At 41.5% G+C, this 18,930-nt stretch overlaps 1 protein-coding gene across 3 annotated transcripts in view; it reads left to right on the forward strand.

The window, feature by feature from the left end:
- LOC126470330 (activator of 90 kDa heat shock protein ATPase homolog 1) overlaps positions 1 to 18,930 on the forward strand; it is a 95,716-nt gene that overhangs the window by 38,355 nt on the left and 38,431 nt on the right. For all 3 annotated transcript variants that reach the window (XM_050098116.1, XM_050098117.1, XM_050098115.1), the window contains exon 3: positions 10,236 to 10,315. In XM_050098116.1, the coding sequence (XP_049954073.1) occupies positions 10,236 to 10,315 (80 nt within the window). The remainder of the gene's footprint in view (positions 1 to 10,235; positions 10,316 to 18,930) is intronic.

Raw genomic sequence — 18,930 nt, forward strand, 5'->3', positions numbered from 1 at the left:
GTTCTGATCTCTGCCTAGTGTGTATATTTAGTGTAGTGAGTGCTCCTATATAAACCAGTAGTTGTAACTCTTCCATAGTTGTGTTTTCATTTATTTTGTTGTGTATGATTGTGTTGATAGTTTTTATTGTTGTTTCGACTTATGGGTTATTTGGCGGTCTATGCAAGAATGGTCTAATGTTTGTATTTGTGTCTTTGTATTCTATATATGTCAGCTGAAATTTTTCTTCTATATCTACCACGTGTGTCACTTCGTGTTCTATTTGTGCTTGTTCTGATGGCTGTCTTAAGATTTCGTTTACCTCTGATTGTTTAATTGATGCGTGTTGTTCTTTGTTTGTTTGCTCTGGGATGTTTGAGTCCATTACTGTATTTTCTTCTTCTTCTGGTTGCAGTGTTTGTTGCACTTGTTGTTTGATGTTTTCTAATTCTGACTGGGGTATCCTGTTATTTTTTATTATTACATGGTTCTGATCAGCTAGTCGTTGTTCTGCTAAAAATTTTAAATCTGGGTATCTGGAATAAACGTTGTGTATACTTGTGATCTGTATCCAGTTGTGTTGGTTCCTAAGTTTCTTACTTGGTAATAACAGAACATGAGGTGTCGGTTAACTTCATCTCATCCTCTGTCTTTGTTTTCCTTCTAGAGTGGGTGCAGGAAGCATATCCTGCAAAACACCTCTATTTGGATTTAAATCATTTTCCGTGGGGCTATCAGTGTATTTACCATTGTGGATGGGCATAGGGTTAAAGCGTTGTCCCCGACCGTGACAGCGCTTGTCTGAGGCTTCATTAGTTCTGTCTTGAACCAACTAATCACACTAAAAGGGGGGTTAGCCCTATTAGTGGTTTGTTCTTTTCGTCGCCTTTTATGACTGGCAGAACATACCGGAGGCATATTCTTTTCCCGGACCTCCACGGGGTTTATTATTATTATTATTATTAATAATAATAATAATAATAATAATAATAAAACGGCGACGAAAAGAACAAACCACTAATAGGGCTAACCCCCCTTTTAGTGTGATTACTTGGTTCAGGACAGAACTAAAGAAGCCTCGGACAAGCGCCGTCATGGTCGGGGACGACCAAGCGCCGTCATGGTCGGGGACGACGCTTGAACCCTATGCCCGCCCACAATGGTAACGACACTACTAGCCACACGGAAAATGATTTAAATCCAAATAGAGGTGTTTTGCAGGATATGCTTCCTGCAACCACCCTAGAAGGAAAACAAAGACAGAGGATGAGATGGTCAGATGAAGTCAATCGACACCTCATGTTCTGTTATTACCAAGCAACAAACCTAGGAACCAACACAACTGGATACAGATCACAAGTATACACAACATTTATTACCAGATACCCAGAATTAAAATTTTTAACAGAACAACGTCTAGCTGATCAGATTCGTGTAATAATAAAAAATAACAGGATACCCCAGTCAGAATTGGAAAACATCAAACAACAAGTACAACAAATACTGGAACAAAATAATGTGCAATTAGAAGAAGAAGAAAATACAGTAATGGACTCAAACATCCCAGAGCAAACAAACAAAGAACAACACGCATCAATTAAACAATCAGAGGAAAAAGAAACCTTAAGACAGTCACCAACACAAGCACAAATAGAACATGAAGTGACACACATGTTAGATATAGAAGAAAAATTTCAGTTGACATATATAGAATACAAAGACACAAATACAGACATTAGACCATTCTTGCATAGACCACCAAATAGCCCACAAGTCGAAACAACAATAAAAACTATCAACACAATCATACACAACAAAATAAATGAATACACAACTATGGAAGAGTTACAATTACTGGTTTATGTAGGAGCACTCACTACACTAAATATACACACTAGACAGAGATCAGAACGAACAAACACACAGAAGAAACCCACAACACCAGCATGGCAACACAGGCTACAGATCAGAATAGAAAAACTGAGAAAAGACATCGGACAGCTAACACAATTTATAAGAAATGAAATATCAGACAAAAAAGGAAAAAGGTTAGGTAAAATCTCACAACAAGAAGCAATAGAGCAGTTGGACGAAAAGAAGCAGAAATTACAAGCTTGGGCCAAACGACTTAGAAGATACAAAAAAAGTGAAAAAGAAGGAAACAAAACCAAACATTCAACACAAACCAAAAGAAATTTTACCAGACAATAGACAACACACACATTAAAACAGACAATCCACCAAACATAACAGACATGGAACACTTCTGGAGCAGCATATGGTCAAACCCGGTACAACATAACAGGCATGCACGGTGGATACAAGCAGAAACACACACATACAAGATGATACCACAAATGCCTGAAGTGATAATTTTGCAACATGAAGTCACCCAAGCAATTAATTCTACTCACAATTGGAAAGCCCCTGGAAAAGATAAAATAGCAAATTTCTGGCTAAAGAAGTTCACCTCAACACATTCACATCTAACTAAATTATTTAACAGTTACATTGCAGACCCATACACATTCCCTGATGCACTTACACATGGAATAACGTATCTGAAACCTAAAGATCAAGCACACACAGCAAACCCAGCAAAATATCGCCCCATAACATGCCTACCAACAATATACAAAATATTAACTTCAGTCATTACACAGAAATTAATGACACATACAACACAGAACAAAATTATCAATGAAGAACAAAAAGGCTGTTGCAAAGGAGCACGAGGATGTAAAGAGCAACTGATAATAGATACAGAGGTGACATGTCAAGCTAAAACTAAACAAAGGTCACTACACTACGCATACATTGATTACCAAAAAGCTTTTGATAGTGTACCCCACTCATGGTTACTACAAATATTGGAAATATACAAAGTAGATCCTAAATTGATACAGTTCCTAAACATAGTAATGAAAAATTGGAAAACCACACTTAATATCCAAACAAATTCAAATAATATCACATCACAGCCAATACAGATTAAGCATGGAATATACCAAGGAGACTCATTAAGTCCTTTCTGGTTCTGCCTTGCTCTGAACCCACTATCCAACATGCTAAACAATACAAATTATGGATACAATATTACTGGAACATACCAACACAAAATCACACATTTGCTATACATGGATGATCTAAAACTACTGGCAGCAGCAAATCAACAACTCAACCAATTACTAAAGATAACAGAAATATTCAGCAATGATATAAATATGGCTTTTGGAACAGACAAATGTAAGAAAAATAGCATAGTCAAGGGAAAACACACTAAACAGGAAGATTACATATTGGATAACCACAGCGACTGCATAGAAGCAATGGAAAAAACAGATGCCTATAAATATCTAGGATCCAGACAAAAAATAGGAATAGATTTTACAAATATTAAAGAAGAAGTAAAAGAAAAATATAGACAAAGACTAACAAAAATACTGAAAACAGAATTGACAGCAAGAAACAAGACAAAAGCTATAAATACCTATGCTATACCAATATTGACCTACTCATTTGGAGTAGTGAAATGGAGTAACACAGACCTAGAAGCACTCAATACACTTACACGATCACAATTCCACAAATATAGAATACATCACATACATTCAGCAACAGAAAGACTCACATTAAGCAGAAAGGTAGGAGGAAGGGGATTTATCGACATAAAAAACCTACATTATGGACAGGTAGACAATTTAAGAAAATTCTTTCTAGAACGAGCTGAAACTAGCAAAACACACAAAGCAATCACTCATATAAATACATCGACTACACCACTGCAATTTCATAACCACTTCTACAACCCTTTAGATCACATAACAGATACGAAGAAAGTAAATTGGAAAAAGAAAACACTACATGGCAAGCACCCGTATCATCTAACACAGCCACACATCGACAAGATGCATCCAACACATGGCCAACAAAAGGCAATATATACAGTGAGATGGAAGGATTCATGATTGCAATACAGGATCAAACAATAAACACCAGATATTACAGCAAGCATATTATTAAAGATGCCAATACCACAACAGATAAATTCAGACTTTGCAAGCAACAAATAGAAGCAGTAGATCACATCATAAGCGGATGTACAATACTAGCAAAGACAGAATACCCCAGAAGACATGACAATGTAGCAAAAATAATACATCAACAACTTGCCATAGAACATAAACTAATAAAACAACACGTTTCCACATACAAGTATACACCACAAAATGTACTGGAGAATGATGAATACAAATTATACTGGAACAGAACCATTATAACAGATAAAACACCACATAACAAACCTGACATCATACTCACCAATAAAAAGAAGAAATTAACACAACTAATCGAAATATCCATACCCAATACAACAAATATACAGAAGAAAAGAGGAGAAAAAATTGAAAAATACATCCAAAAGGCTGAGGAAGTCAAGGACATGTGGCATCAGGATAAAGTTGACATTATACCGGTTATACTATCAACTACAGGAGTGATACCACACAATATCCACCAGTACATCAAAGCAATACAGTTACATCCAAACTTATATATACAACTACAGAAATCTGTAATTATTGATACTTGTTCAATTACCCAAAAGTTCCTAAATGCAATGTAACATATACCATACAGTTAAAAGAAGTCACGCTTGATCAAGGTCCACGTCACATTCCATTTTTAACCAGACATAACGTCTCAGAAAGGAAAATAATAATAATAATAATAATAATAATAATAGAACCGACTGGGAGAACATATCTATTAGCAAGAGAAATATTCAGTGCAGCAGCAAAGATTGTGCTCGGCCATCTTCTTTTTCTATGTGAACAAGAGTAATTTTGAGCATTTCAAATCTAAGGTGTCAACCCCCTTCTTTAGTTTTGCTGTGAAAACTGTAATTTCAAGTTTCTTTGATTGTTGTTTTATGGATACTTTGTGATGCATAGAACATAGTAAAACTACTCTTTTATTCTTCTTTGGAATGAATGGCACAAAGGTCTTGTCTCATACAAATCCAGGTGTTTATGAATCAGTGTGTTCTTTTATTAGGCAAAAACTCAAGAGGAATTTCCAGTTTGTTTTTTTGTACATATACCCACGTATGTTAGTCCTCATTTTAATAATTCGTCTACTAACTCAACTGAGTAAATAAACTGTTTCCAGTGATATTTCTGTTAGTTCCATAAAATGGCTCTGCAAGTTTTTAACACATTCTGCGTTGTCCCTATGAAAGGGATTTTTCTTTAGGTAAGTGGTTTTCCAGAATATATAAACACATTATATAAGTAAGGAGTTTTCGTATTGCAAATGCACTGCATTTTCATGCCATATTTTGCAGGTTAAACAGTCTGAATGAGCACCTCCCTTGAAATTTTATCAACATTTCAACAACACACAAATATTCTGGACAAGAATAGTTTGTGCTGCAATTGCTAATACTCTCTCCAAAAATTTCTTGTCAAGGCCAATTTATTCGTGGATTTTCTCTCTTGTGTACTGATATAATCAAAGGTTGCATTAAAATGAATGAATAAAAACTGTTTTTTCCCATTACTCCTTGTAAAATATCTCATATCATAGGGATGCAATGTTTTCATGATTTGACTTGAATATTGAAATAAACAGAAGTTATCCAAGGTAAGCCTGTAACTCAAAGCAATCAACGTTTTTAGCATGATATGACCGTAAAAATAAAGTTGAATATTTGTCCAAGTTTTTTTGTCAGTTTAGTGCAGTATAGCATCAATCACCTCATTGGTAAATAATAGTTCCCAACTATCTATTGGTGAAATTTCATTTTTACAAGCAGCAGGTCTTTTCAATCAAGTGAACTATCATACAATATTGTGCTATTGCACAAAAGATGTACGTGAGGCAGATTTACTCATTTTTATTTCTGTACTTACTGTAAAAATAGTTTCCTGGGCTTTCTTCTTCTTTTTCCTCATTAGAAGAAGAGCCTTCACTTTGCTCGATCTCTGACCAGAAAGGTGTTCACTGTTTATTGAATCATGATTGCTGATGTCATCAACTCCTCAGCTTTCTTCTTCTTGGTTATTTCTTTCTATGTCTTCACCTTCTGAGTCATTGCCTCCTAACAGTTGTTAAATATACTCATCACAGATAGTGAGCCATTATTACAAATATACTGTAATAAAAGCAAATTATTGTATTAGCGTATTGTAAATAATTACTACATAAAAGCACGTGTGCGATCTACAGAAATGCAACAATGTGAAACAGATACATACTGTTGTGAGAGCAGGGTACACATCCATGTCACAAGCCTATGCAGCACACTGTGAATACCTAAAATGGTGAATCTATAGTCTGCCAACAATAGAAACTATAAACAAAGTCTCTTGGGGTTTGCTTGGACCCCACCCATGTAGTTAACAGGTTAAAGAAAATTTTGTGCTTATTAACTTGGCTATCCATTTCTTTAGTAGTCTCTCTGCCACATTTGTCCAACCTTCTTTTTTCTTCCATGGTTTCTCCTTTAGTGGCTGCCATATTTGGCACCACATTGTAAAAGGGAAAGTTGTGAATGTTGTTTAGGCTGTGGATAGTGTAGATTTTGTTGTGTGTTTCTGTGTGTTGTATTTGAAATTTAGTTAAGGATCCAGCTTGGCATTTTTGTTGACAGTAGTGCCAAAATATCTACATACTTTTGCTGGCCAGTGTGACAACCCGGTGGCGCATAATTTAGAATTGATGTTCGAACTGGGTCAAACTCGTCATGTTTTCTAATCTGACAAACTGTGTATTACATTGTACAAGCAGGACCCCCACTCTTCCTGATATAGAATTAGAGCTCACTTGCTCTCTGTGGCCATGTGTTTTTTTAATTATGTGATGTATATAGATTGATGAAGAAACCCTTCTGCATGAAGTAAAATTGCCTGATTTTAACAAATTTAAGATAAACTTTCATAAAAATCTCAGTACCACATTAAAGTTATTACTTCGAAGATTGGAAGACAAAACAATGAGTTAGTGTAGGACATTTCAAAGATTACTTTAACACATTGTTATGTTTTGGTTATGTAAGTAGAGCTGGCTCTGAACTTAAAAATCCGTACCTGATGTCCCTAAAGTCACCTTTTGTGGAATAGATTAGTTATGTATTAACTGATTTCAAGAAAAGCTTGGGGGGGGGGGGGGGGGGGGAACTATCAGTTGATGCTACGTCTACATACATAACTCCACAAGACACAGAGTGGTGCATGGTGCAGGGTGCGTTGTATTACTATTAGTCATCTCCTTTCCTATTCATCTCAATTTGGTGTACAGTAAGTCATTACAGAAATATATTCTGACATGAAATTAGAGGAGCTCAAAGTTGATTGCAAAGAGACTGAAGATCAAAATAGTTATTAATTGGTGTCATGTGGACAAGGGTGGGTGGATGGGTGGGTTGATTGGCTGGTTGATTATTGTAGCTGTAGTACTAGTATGTTGGAACATGTGGACGATTAGCTGTCCAATGTGGAGAGAATCTCTTGTGTATGCTGTTTTGCAGCCTCAACGAATTGCATGAAATGCATACTGTTGTAATAATATCCACCAGAGCTGCTTCATTAGATTTTATTTTATGCTACTAGTTTCAAGCAATAGTTCATTCACTAGTGGTATCTAGGTAAAATAAAGTTATTTTCAGGAAATTTATCTATATGTACCTGCTAATGTATAACTTTTGGTTGTATTATTTTTTACATATATTACACAATTTTATATGTTATTTTTAAAATATGATATACTTTTGCCATATTTGTGGCTGGTTGTTACATTTTTGATTTGTGTACTAGATATGCAGGTTACTATTAAATTTATATCTCCGATGAAAATCGTATTACATCTTAACGTAAATTTAGGATTGTATGTTTATTTTTTTAGGTTTTATTTGGATATTTTGTCAAATGTGTGTAGATTTCTATTTCCTCTACCTTTGTGGTTCTGTGAATATTTCCCAGAAAATGCTAAAATTGCTGAACAGGACAACTAAGAATCATCTTCCCCTCTAGCATTGTAGAACAGCATGTGGAGATTTACATAAAATCTGCACATGTCCTTTCCTTGTGTTACTTTTATTAGGAAGTAATACCTGTATTCAGCATTTTGTTAACAGATTTTGCAGAAAATAATTAATCCTCCTCAAGGATTGCCTCCTCATAGTGTTGCCAGTGAGTCACAAGGCGAGCTGTGGAAGAGTGTGTGAAAGTCTGTGAAATGTCTTGCAGTTGGGTAAAGGGAGTGGACTTGCCTGCTTGCTCTTCAGTTTGCAGACTTACAAAGGAGTGAAAGTGCACGAGCACAATCTGATGACGTGCCTTTCCTCACGTGTCTACCCTTAAGCTTCCCCCTGCCCATCCACAAAATAATTATCCCCTAATAGGTTCTGCTGTACTTAAATGTGGCTCACATATTTAATATTTGTTTTTCATTGACTAATTTAAAAATAAACATTAATTTTATACCATTAAAAAACTATTTTTAATAATCTGCGATATTTTACATTCCCTGTAATGTGGAAACTACTAGTTGTAGAGAAGACAGAATAGAACATTTTTGTAGGAAATTTAATTAGTTTAATTTTGTACTGGGACAAATTTTTTCTAGGAGCTGCAGTCTGAGTTAGTAAAGAAAATCATGTTTAAATGCCCACCTTCACCTTCAAACCCCACTGGTCAGGATTTTTAGTATGACAAACTATTTTACACTCGGGGGCAACAACATCTGTTGAGAGGCACGATGTTAGGAGAAACTCCACTCACAGCTGGTAAAACTGTTGTTTATTAAAACACGACCAGTTTTGCAGCTTTAAGCCACATCATCAGGTGAACCTATGTGGTAAAACGCGAAGTACAGTGTCACCACTTTTTGTGGATATTACAATTAGTAAAGCAATGTCTAAAATATACTCACAATGTTAAAAGGTCGTAGGCATACCCATTGTACCCATTGCTCCAAATCAAAATTTGCTATTCAGGGAATATCGCCAATACTATGATAAGCGAAAGGTAAAGAAGTCTCCCAGTCTTTAAAATTTGCCTGCATCTAAAAAGAAAACAAAAAAATTTTATAGTGAGTGGACAATAAATTTTTTACAAAAAGAAGCCAGATAGGTGATAAAGAATTGTCACTGCTAACATGATTAGTCATGGCACAGGCATATTACAGTGTGGAAAGAATCCGAATCAGGAGGCAGTATGACAGCAGGGCAACACAGTGCAGGGCAAGGCAAAAGTGGCCCGCACGAGTGACAGAAAGACTAACTGGCTAGCAGAACAGAAGCTATCCATGTGGACAGTGTGATGTCATATACTTATGACTAGGAGTGCTGGGTTGCTACCTCTACAAGCGAGGATAGAATTTCATTACATAATATTCTCACTTGTAACACTGTCTGCATGGATAGCTTCAGTTTCACCAGCCAGCTAGTCTCTCTTTGTCATTCGCATGGTCCACTTTTGCCTTGCCCTGTTGTCATATTGGTAAGACACTTTCCACATTGTAATTTGCCTGTGCTATGACTAATCGTTAGCAGTGACAATTCTTTATAACCAATCTGGCCTCTTTCCAAAAAAGAAAAAAAAGAAAATAAAATAAATAAATAAAAAAATTGTCCTCTCACTATAAAATATTTTCTTTTTTCTTTTTAGATGCAGGCAAATGTTTATGAATGGGGCACTACTTCTTTACCTATCACTCACCATAGTATTGACGATACTCTCTGAAAAGTAAATTTTGACCTGGAGCAATGGGTATGCCTATGATCTTTAAAAACATAGTGAGTAAATTTGACATTCCTTGACTAATTTTAATATCTGCAAAAAGTGGTGACACTGTACTTTGCTTTTTACCATGTGGGTTTATTTGATGATGTGGCTTAAAGCTGTGAAACCAGTCGTGTTTTAATGAACAATAATTTCACCAGCTGTGAGTGGAGTCCTTTCTAACATCATTTTTTAGTATGTTCATAAAACCACTTTACAAAAATCTGTACCACACGAATTTCCCCCCCCCCCCCCCCCCCATTCGACGTCTTTGGGTCTTTGTTGACTGGTCTGACATACATAAGCATTGTTGCCTGGTACCACATCTAATTTTAGAACCATTTAGTGGAATGCTATTGATATGCATCTAGTACTTCCTCTCAACAGTCATCTCGCCAAAGCTGAAGTTTCATAAAACACAAAGAAGAAAACAATATCATGTAATTTAATTAAATTTCTTTTTTCTTTGTCTAGGACAGAAAAGAATGCCTGCCAGTGGTCTGTTGATAAACTCAAAGAATTGTTGACAGGTCTGAAAATTGAAAATGCACTTGGTGAGTATCCAACACAAGTAACGTCATTCTTCATTTATAGATCCAGTTTTTGTTCATGAAAAAGATCAAATGAAGGGTCTGCTGGATGTAATGCATGCATGAGAAATATTTTATGTAGATCTTGGGCTTCATAGAGTGACATTCCTGCTGAGTGTCCCCCCCTGCGGGTCCGGGGGTTAGAATAGGCCCGAGATATTCCTGCCTGTTGTAAGGAGTGACTATTAGGAATCTCACATGTTTGGGCCATTATGTGATGGTCCCCTGTAGGGTTTGACCTCTATTTTTCCAAATTTTCCCGGCGAGCGAGCCAATTGGGGAAGGGCACCTTACATGGTGCATTGTGTCCATTGTGCATTGAGATCTTCAGCCCACTTTCTCATCATCGTATTGCAGTCCTGCCCATTCTCCATCTCTTGGGTGGGGGCACCTTACTGGATGCATTTTCCACCATGCGCTATGTGGTGTCACTTTCTGTGCCGATGATGACCATGGACTTATTTGTACCTCATATCCAGCACGGTAGCCAGTCCATTGTGGTGGGGCTGCCATGTACCGTGTTGGTTGTAGTCCCCTGACTACACAGGGATCGCTCTGCTGATGCCTGCACCATTAACTCCACTCGTATGCCAAGCAGTAGATGCCCGTCACCCTGGGGCATCAGGACTCCCAGCAATGACCATCCTGCCAGGAGGCCTTTGCTGCAGCTGGATGGCACCCGTAGGGAGGTCCCCTGGTCGGAGTGGGTGGTATCAGGGCAGATGACAGGTCATGAAGTGTAGTACATCATCTCTTGCTGGTGATCTGCCGCCAGCAGTCACTAAGCGGGCAAAGTCTAACTTTAATGCTAAGGAATAATGTCACATAGAAGAAGGTGTAATTAGATGAATGACAAACACTAACTTCACTTAACGAAGGGGTATTCAGCACTTGCACATACAAGAATGCGGAGCGAACTGCCTCCGGCCAGAACACATACGGTGTGTGTGTGTGTGTGTGTGTGTGTGTGTGTGTGTGTGTGTGTGTGTATATATATATATATATATATATAATTCCAGTAAAATGATTCTTGACATTTGTGGATACTTCTAGAATGCCCTCGAACCGAATATATAAGTTAAAATTTTACAGTTCAGGTGAGTTTTGAACTCACTTCCCTCCATACAACAGTCTAGTATCATAACCACTACACTACAGTGAATGTGCTACTCAGCTTCTTCTGACAATATGACCCCAAGTCGTTCCCCTCCCTGGCCACACCATGGTAGGAATGCCCGGCTAAGGATGGCAGTGAAGCTTAATTGCCCCAGTACCTCATATGTATGGGAGTTGATGGTGAATCTTTCATGTCCATAAAGCCTCAGTTTTTTGTGGAGCATTTGGAGGACAAGTTTGGGGAAGTGGAGGGCTTGTCCTCTGCCAAGTCACAGGCTTGTGGCAAGTTGGGGGATGTTTCTGTTACCAACACGCCCTATAAGAGCTTAAATACAGTCCATGGTATTATATTCCACAGGGATTGCAGTCTGACGAGGAGCTGCGCGCCAATTTAGAGTGGTGAGGAGTTTATTTCATCTGGCGCATACATCGGGGTCCGAGGGATAACCAGGTTGCCACCAGTGCCTTCATTTTGGCCTTAGAGGGTGACACGTTGCCCAAGTAGGTCAAGGTGATGGTCTACCATTGTGACGTCAAGCCATATATCCCTCCCCCGATGCAGTTATTTAAGTGCTGGAAGATGTTTTCCCACTGTACTTCCAGCCCCACCTGTCGAGATTGGGGACGTCCATCGCATCACAGTACTCCATGCGCCCCGCCTCCAATCTGTGTCAACTGCGGTGAGCATCACTCACCATGCTCACCAGACTGCAGGATTTTACAGAAAGAGAGGAAAATCATGGAATATAAGGCCCTGGACTGACCGACCTACACTGAGGCTAAGAGGAAATTTGAGCACCTACATCCTGTGGCTATGACTACCTCATACGCAGACGCTACGAGAACAGTTCTCGCCCCATCAGTTCCTCAAATTCCTGTCACCTCTGAGAACTGGGAGACTACACCTGCCCCCTTGATGGTGGGGGCACTTCCCTCCCTGTTGCTCCAGCACCATCTACTTTGGGAGCAACACTCCCCCCCCCCCCCTCCCCCCTCAACCATTGGGGATTTCAGTCCCCACTTCTGAGCCAGAGAAGCGTAAGGCTTCTTCAGCTCCTCTCGCTAGGAAGGGGTCCCTTGGGCCACTCCCTTCCCAGGTTTCTGCTAGTGGGAAAGATGACACTCGCCAGTAGCTGAAGACCCCAAAAGCAGTGGGTCATAGGGCTTCACACTCATCCTCAGTCCTGGAGACTGATTCAGTGAAGTCCTCCCAGCCAGGGAAACCCAAGGAACAGCTAGAGACATCGAAAAAGAAGACCCTTAAGAACAAGGAACTTGCGGTGGCACCCACACCACCCCAACCTACAAGTTCTGCGTCTCAGGATGGGGTGGAGATTCTGGCATCCACTGAGGACCTAGGTCTCGCCAGACCCTGAGACACAGTGGATATAGACTGCTAAGGCAAAAGAGTCGGTGGCAGCAGGTGACCTTGAGGCATAGACTGCCTCATTGAATGTTCCAAGCCTTCCCAATCTCACGATGATGTCGTCATCCAGTGGAATTGCAGCGGTTTTTTCCACCGCCAGGCTGAGCTACGGCAACTGTTAAGCTTTACACCTGGTTTCTGTATTGCCCTCCAGGAAACCTGGTTCCCAGCAATGCGGACCCCTGCCCTCCATGGCTATAAGGAATATTACAGGAACTGTAGCTACTACAATAGTGTGTCAGGTGGAGTTTGCATTTATGTCCTAAACACTTTCTGTAGTGAACCTATGCCCGTTCAAACCCCTCTTGAAGCTGTAGTGTCAGAATATGGACGATGCAGGAAATAACTGTCTGCAGTGTATGTCTTCCTACAGATGGTGTGGTACCCCTGAATGTATTAGATGCACTGATTGATCAACTCCCTAAACCCTTCCTACTTTTGGGAGATTTTAACGCCCACAACCTCTTGAGTTGTGACACTATGCTTACTGGCAGAGGCAAAGATGCTGAAACTTTACTGTCTCAGTTCGATCTCTGCCTCTTAAATACTGGGGCTGCCACACATTTCAGTGTGGCTCATGGTAATTACTCGGCCGTTGATTTATCAATTTGCAGCCCAGGACTGGAGAGCACATGACGACCTGTGTCATAGTGACCACTTCCCCATCTTCCTGTCATTGCCCCGGCATCAGGCCCATGGACGCCTGCCCAGATGGGCTATAAACAAGGCAGACTGGGAAACTTTCACCTCTGCTGTCACAGTTGATTCTGCCCCACATGGTAACATAGATGTTGAGCAGGTGACTACTACAATCGTTTCTGTGCCAGAAAAGGGGTCCCTTGCTCTTTATTGTGCCCCCCCCCCCCTTCCTCCTCACCTCACCCCAGCGAAAGACAGTCCCTTGGTGGTCGCCGGAAGTCTCTGAGGCAATTAAAGTGTGTTGGCAAGGTCTACAGTGACATAAGTTGCACCCTTACCTAGAGTACACAATAGCTTTTAAGCAGCTCCATGCCTGTGGTCCTGCTTATAAAATGATGGAAACATGAGTGTTGGGAGATGTAAGTCTCGACCATTGGGTGCCATACATCACCTTCCCAAGTCTGGACAAAGATCAGATGTCTTTTTGGGTACCAGACACCTAGCAGGTGTCCCTAGTGTTAACATCAATGGCATGCTCTCTACTGATGCAAATGTGCTTGCTGTGCACTTCTCTGAGCTCTATGCTCGAGCCTCTGCGTCAGAGAACTACCCCCCAGCCTTACGCACCCCCAAACAGTGGATGGAAAGGAAAGTCCTCTCGTTTACTACATGCCACAGTGAACCCTATAACGTCCCGTTTACGGAGTGGGAGCTCCGTAGTGTAATTGCACACTGCCCAGAGGCAGCACCTGGGCTGGATCGGATCTACAGTCAGATGATGAAACATCTCTCATCTGACTAAGAGTGTCATCTCGCCATCTTCAACCAGATGTGGTGCGATGGTGTCTTTCCATCGCAATGGCAGGAGAGCACCATCATTCCGGGCTCAAACCCGGCAAAAACCAGCTTGATGTAGATAGCTATCGGCCCATCAACCTCACCAATGTTGTTTGTAAGTTGCTGAAATGTATAGTGTGTTGGCGTGGCCTACTGGCTCCATGTCAGGGCAGCTTCCGCCTGGGGCACTCTACCACTAATGATCTTGTGTCCCTAGAGTCTGCCATCCCAACAGCCTTTTCCAGATGCCAACACCTTGTTGCTGTCTTTTTTGATCTACGCAAAGCATATGACACCACCTGGTGACACCATATCCTTGCCACATTATACGGGTGGGGCCACGGAGGCCTGCTCCAGATTTTTATCCAGAATTTCCTGTCGCTCTGTACTTTCCATGTCCAAGTTGGTGCCTCCCATAGCCCCCCCCTCCCCCCCTCCCCCTTAATCCAGGAGAATGGGGTCCCGCAGGGCTCTGTATTGAGTGTGTCACTATTTTTAGTGGCCATTAACAGTCTAGCAGCAGCTGTAGGGCTGTTCATTTCACCCTCTCTGTATGCAGATGACTTCTGCATTTCATACTGTTCCACCAGCACTGGTGTTGCTGAGCGGTGCCTACAGGCAGCCATCCACAAAGCGCAGTCATGGGCTCTCGCCCACGGCTTCGTTTTCGGCCGCTAAGTCGTGGGTCATGCACTTCTGTCGGCATCGTACTGTTCATCCGGAACCAGACATTTACCTTCATGACTATCCACTTATTGTAGTGGAGACATATCAATTCTTAGGACTTGTTTTCGATGCCTGATTGACTGGGCTACCTCACCTTTGTCAGCTTAAGCAGAAGTGCTGGCAGCACCTCAATGCCCTCCACTGTTTGAGCGACACCAACTGGAGTGCAGATTGCTCTACTCTACTACAGCTCTACAAAGCCCTTGTTCAATTTCCCCTTGTCTATGGGAGTTGGATGTACGGTTCGGCGATGCCCTCAGTGTTGCATGTACTCGACCTAGTGCACTATTGTCTCATTCACCTAGCGACAGGAGCTTTTAGGACAAGTCCGGTGGCCAGCATCCATGTGAAGGTCAGAGTCTCTCCATTGCGGATCCGACATGCACAACTGCTTGCCAGTTACGTTGCACAGATTCATAGTTCTCCTGACCATCTAAATTACTGTCTCCTTTTTCCACCCGTGGCATTTCATCTCCCCCTATCAGCGGCCCAGGTCAGGGCTAATGACTGCGGATCGTGTGTGATCCCTTCTGTCTGAACTGGAGTCCTTCACTTTACCACCTCCCATCCAGGTCCATTTGCTTACACCTCCATGGTGTACACCTAGGCCACAGATTCGTCTGAACCTTACGCATGACCCTAAGTAGTCAGTTACTCCTATCGCTCTCCACTGTCAATTCCTCTAGATTCTTGACGTGTTCCAGGGCTCTGAAGTGGCTTACACAGATGGCTCGATGGCTGATGGTCTTGTTGGCTTTGTCTACGTCCACACAGGCCATTTTGAACAGCATTCCTTGCCCGAGGGCTGCAGAGTGTTCACTGCAGAGCTCATGGTCATCTCTCGTGCACTTCAGTATTTCCGTTCATGCCCCGGGGAATCGTTTCTTCTGTGTACCGACTCCTTGAGCAGCCTACAAGCTATCGACAAGTGCTACCTTCGCCATCCTTTGGTAGCATCTATCTATGCTCTGGACCGGTCCCATCGTTCAGTGGTGTTTTTGTGGCCCCAGGACATGTCGGCATCCCAGGCAGCGATCTTGCCGACCGGCTATGCGGAAACTGCTTCTGCAGATGGGCATCTCTGAACCTGACCTGCATTTTGACGTGCGTTTGTAGGGATTTTTGGCTTCGGGAGACGGAATGGCATAACAGTACACACAACAAACTTCGTGTCATTAAGGAGACTATGAAAGTGTAGAAGTCTTCCATGTGGGCCTTTCGCAGGGAATCAGTTGTCATCTGCCGGTTCCACATTGGGCACACTTGGTGGGCGACCCACAGTTACCTCCTGCGCTGTGAAGACCCACCTGAATGTTGGTGCGGTGCCCCGTTCATAGTGGACCATATTCTGGTGCACTGTCCCACTTTGACTGCCCAGCGACAAAGTCTTGGGTTACCGGACTTGTTGTCACTAATTTTGTCTGACACATCATCGTCTTTTTATTTGTGAGGGTGGGTTTTCTCATTTGATCTAAGTTTTAGTGCATGTTCTTTGTCCCTCTGTGTCCTCGACCGTAGTGCTTCTAGGGTGGAGGTTTTAATGTGTTGCAGAGTGGCTGGCTTCTCCTTTTTTATTCTCATGGTCAGCCAGCCATGGTAATCTTGCCCTTTCTTGGGTGTCTGTGGTTTTCTTTTCCCTTTTAGTCCATTTACATGTTTGTTGCCCTTCATCGTTTTTGTGAAATATTCCCCCCCCCCCCCCCCCCCCCCTCTTCTGTTTTGAGTTGTCAGTCTCATTTGTTTTATTCTCACACTTGTGGCATTGTTTTATTCAGAACAAGGGACTGATGACCTTGTAGTCAGGTCCCTTTCCCCCCTCTTTTAATCCAACCAACCAACCTGCTGAGAGTGTAACTTTTCATCATAACAATTTTGTTATGATTTGGAGTTTATATCAATAGTTTCAGTTTCCCAAGGAATCATTTGTCCATTGATTTGGTTACCCAGGGATTTGAGAGTTTGGCTTTCTAACTTCAGCAGTGACACTCACTGCAATTCTTCGCACTGCCATTGGGGTTGGACCATAGCTCAGTGAATTCATCGCAGACGTTCCTGCGATCTCGAACCAACTGAATCCATAGTTGTGTCTATAGATGGGCTAGTGATCATCAGGCTACTCGTCACTCAGTGCTGTACGTCAGTGAATTTGGCATTTGATCCGAAGAGCCTCTGCTTGGATATTTCCTTATGGTTTCCAATTATCTCCTGGAAAAATGCAGGTCACGCATTTGTCATAACAAGACAGTTGATCATGAACCAGAACTCTATTTACGGACCCAGTGCATGGGCGTCTTTACACAATCCTGAGTTTTGGGACTCTTCGTTGACAAAAAGCTTATTTGGCTGCCGTATATTCAGCAAAAGGCTAGCTGTGTGTGAAAGCTTCAAGCTGCCAGATTCCTTGCCCACACCTCTTGAGTGGATTGTGTTTACTCTCTTCCATATTTACCAGAACCTGGTCTCATTCAGATTTTACTATGTTGGGCAGGTTTATGGTTTGACAATCTTCAGCTTTGAAGTTGTTTGCCCCAGTTGGTCATTGTGGAGTAAATCTGGCACCTTCTGGAATAGTCCTGTATAGTGTGCTCTTGCTAAAAGTGCATCTTCCTTCTTCAGTTCTGTCTGCACCAACTCTTGTTCACTCGTGCAATCACCATCCGATGATTTTCTAACTGTCCAACTTAGTAGACTGCGTTTGCATACGAGTGACATCGACCCACGACACCTGCCCTGTGGTGGAATTACCAGTTGGAATGAATCTCGAGGCCTTCTGCTGGGACCTCCACCTAACCTCCTCAGAATAAGCTCCCCATGTTTTATGTCACACCGCTCCATGGTAAATACCCAGAGCATGAGTTAGGATTTATCTATTTCAGGGTTATAAAGTTTGTTGCCCCTATGTCTGTCCCTCTCATTTCAGGAGTATCAGGGTACTACTATCATTTACACTGACATCCCTAAAACCATGGAGAGGACAGGATGTGCTTTTGTGTCAAGGCAGTAGGGAACATAATTTGTTGTTGGGACTGTTTAGTATTTTTATGGCAGAACTTATAGCCACTAACAGTCATATGTTTAAAAAGAAAGGCCCTCCATCAATTGCATTTTAATTTTCAGTGATTCCATGAACAATTTCCAGGCTATTGATCGCTGTTGCTCTTGTCAGACTATGATATCTGCTATTCACGACCTTATCTTGTACCTTAGTCAAACTGCCTGCTCAGTTGCCATTATCTGTGTCCCAAATCATGGGAATGAACTGGCCAACCGTTTGGCTAGAGAAGCATTCTTTGTCAAACATTCACTTTCATGATCCCTGGAGCACATTTGGTGTTCCACTTTCCCCCTCTAATAAACTCCATACTATCAAGGAGACAATTGCTGCATGGCAGTCCTCCTTAAGTTACTTCTGGGAAGAATCGACGGCCATATGTTGGCTCCACACCGGTCCTACCAGAGTAACCCATAGTTTTATTTTATGTAATGAGCCATCCCTATGTTGTGGTTGCAGAGCCTTAGTCTCACGTATTCCTGTGAAATTGCCTCTTCTTTTGGCTCTCCACGTGAAGCATGTTCTTAGAGATTCTTTGCCTCTAATATTGGTGGACAAATCACACACAGTTGAACTAGTTCTGTTTTACCCATGGAAATGGTTTTTATTCTCAGATGTAACATTTTAAACCAACTTCAGGGCAGGGACAAGGTGGTTGGGGCATCTCCCGTTGAATGCTGGGTCTGGGGAACCTCGACTCTACCTCCTTTCCCATCTGCCTCTGTCATCCCCCTTTTACTGTTTGAGTTGCATTAAATGCAGTTTTCCCCTTTCACTGCCACA

Source organism: Schistocerca serialis, chromosome 3, assembly GCF_023864345.2.
Source record: "Schistocerca serialis cubense isolate TAMUIC-IGC-003099 chromosome 3, iqSchSeri2.2, whole genome shotgun sequence".
Taxonomy (NCBI): domain Eukaryota; kingdom Metazoa; phylum Arthropoda; class Insecta; order Orthoptera; family Acrididae; genus Schistocerca; species Schistocerca serialis.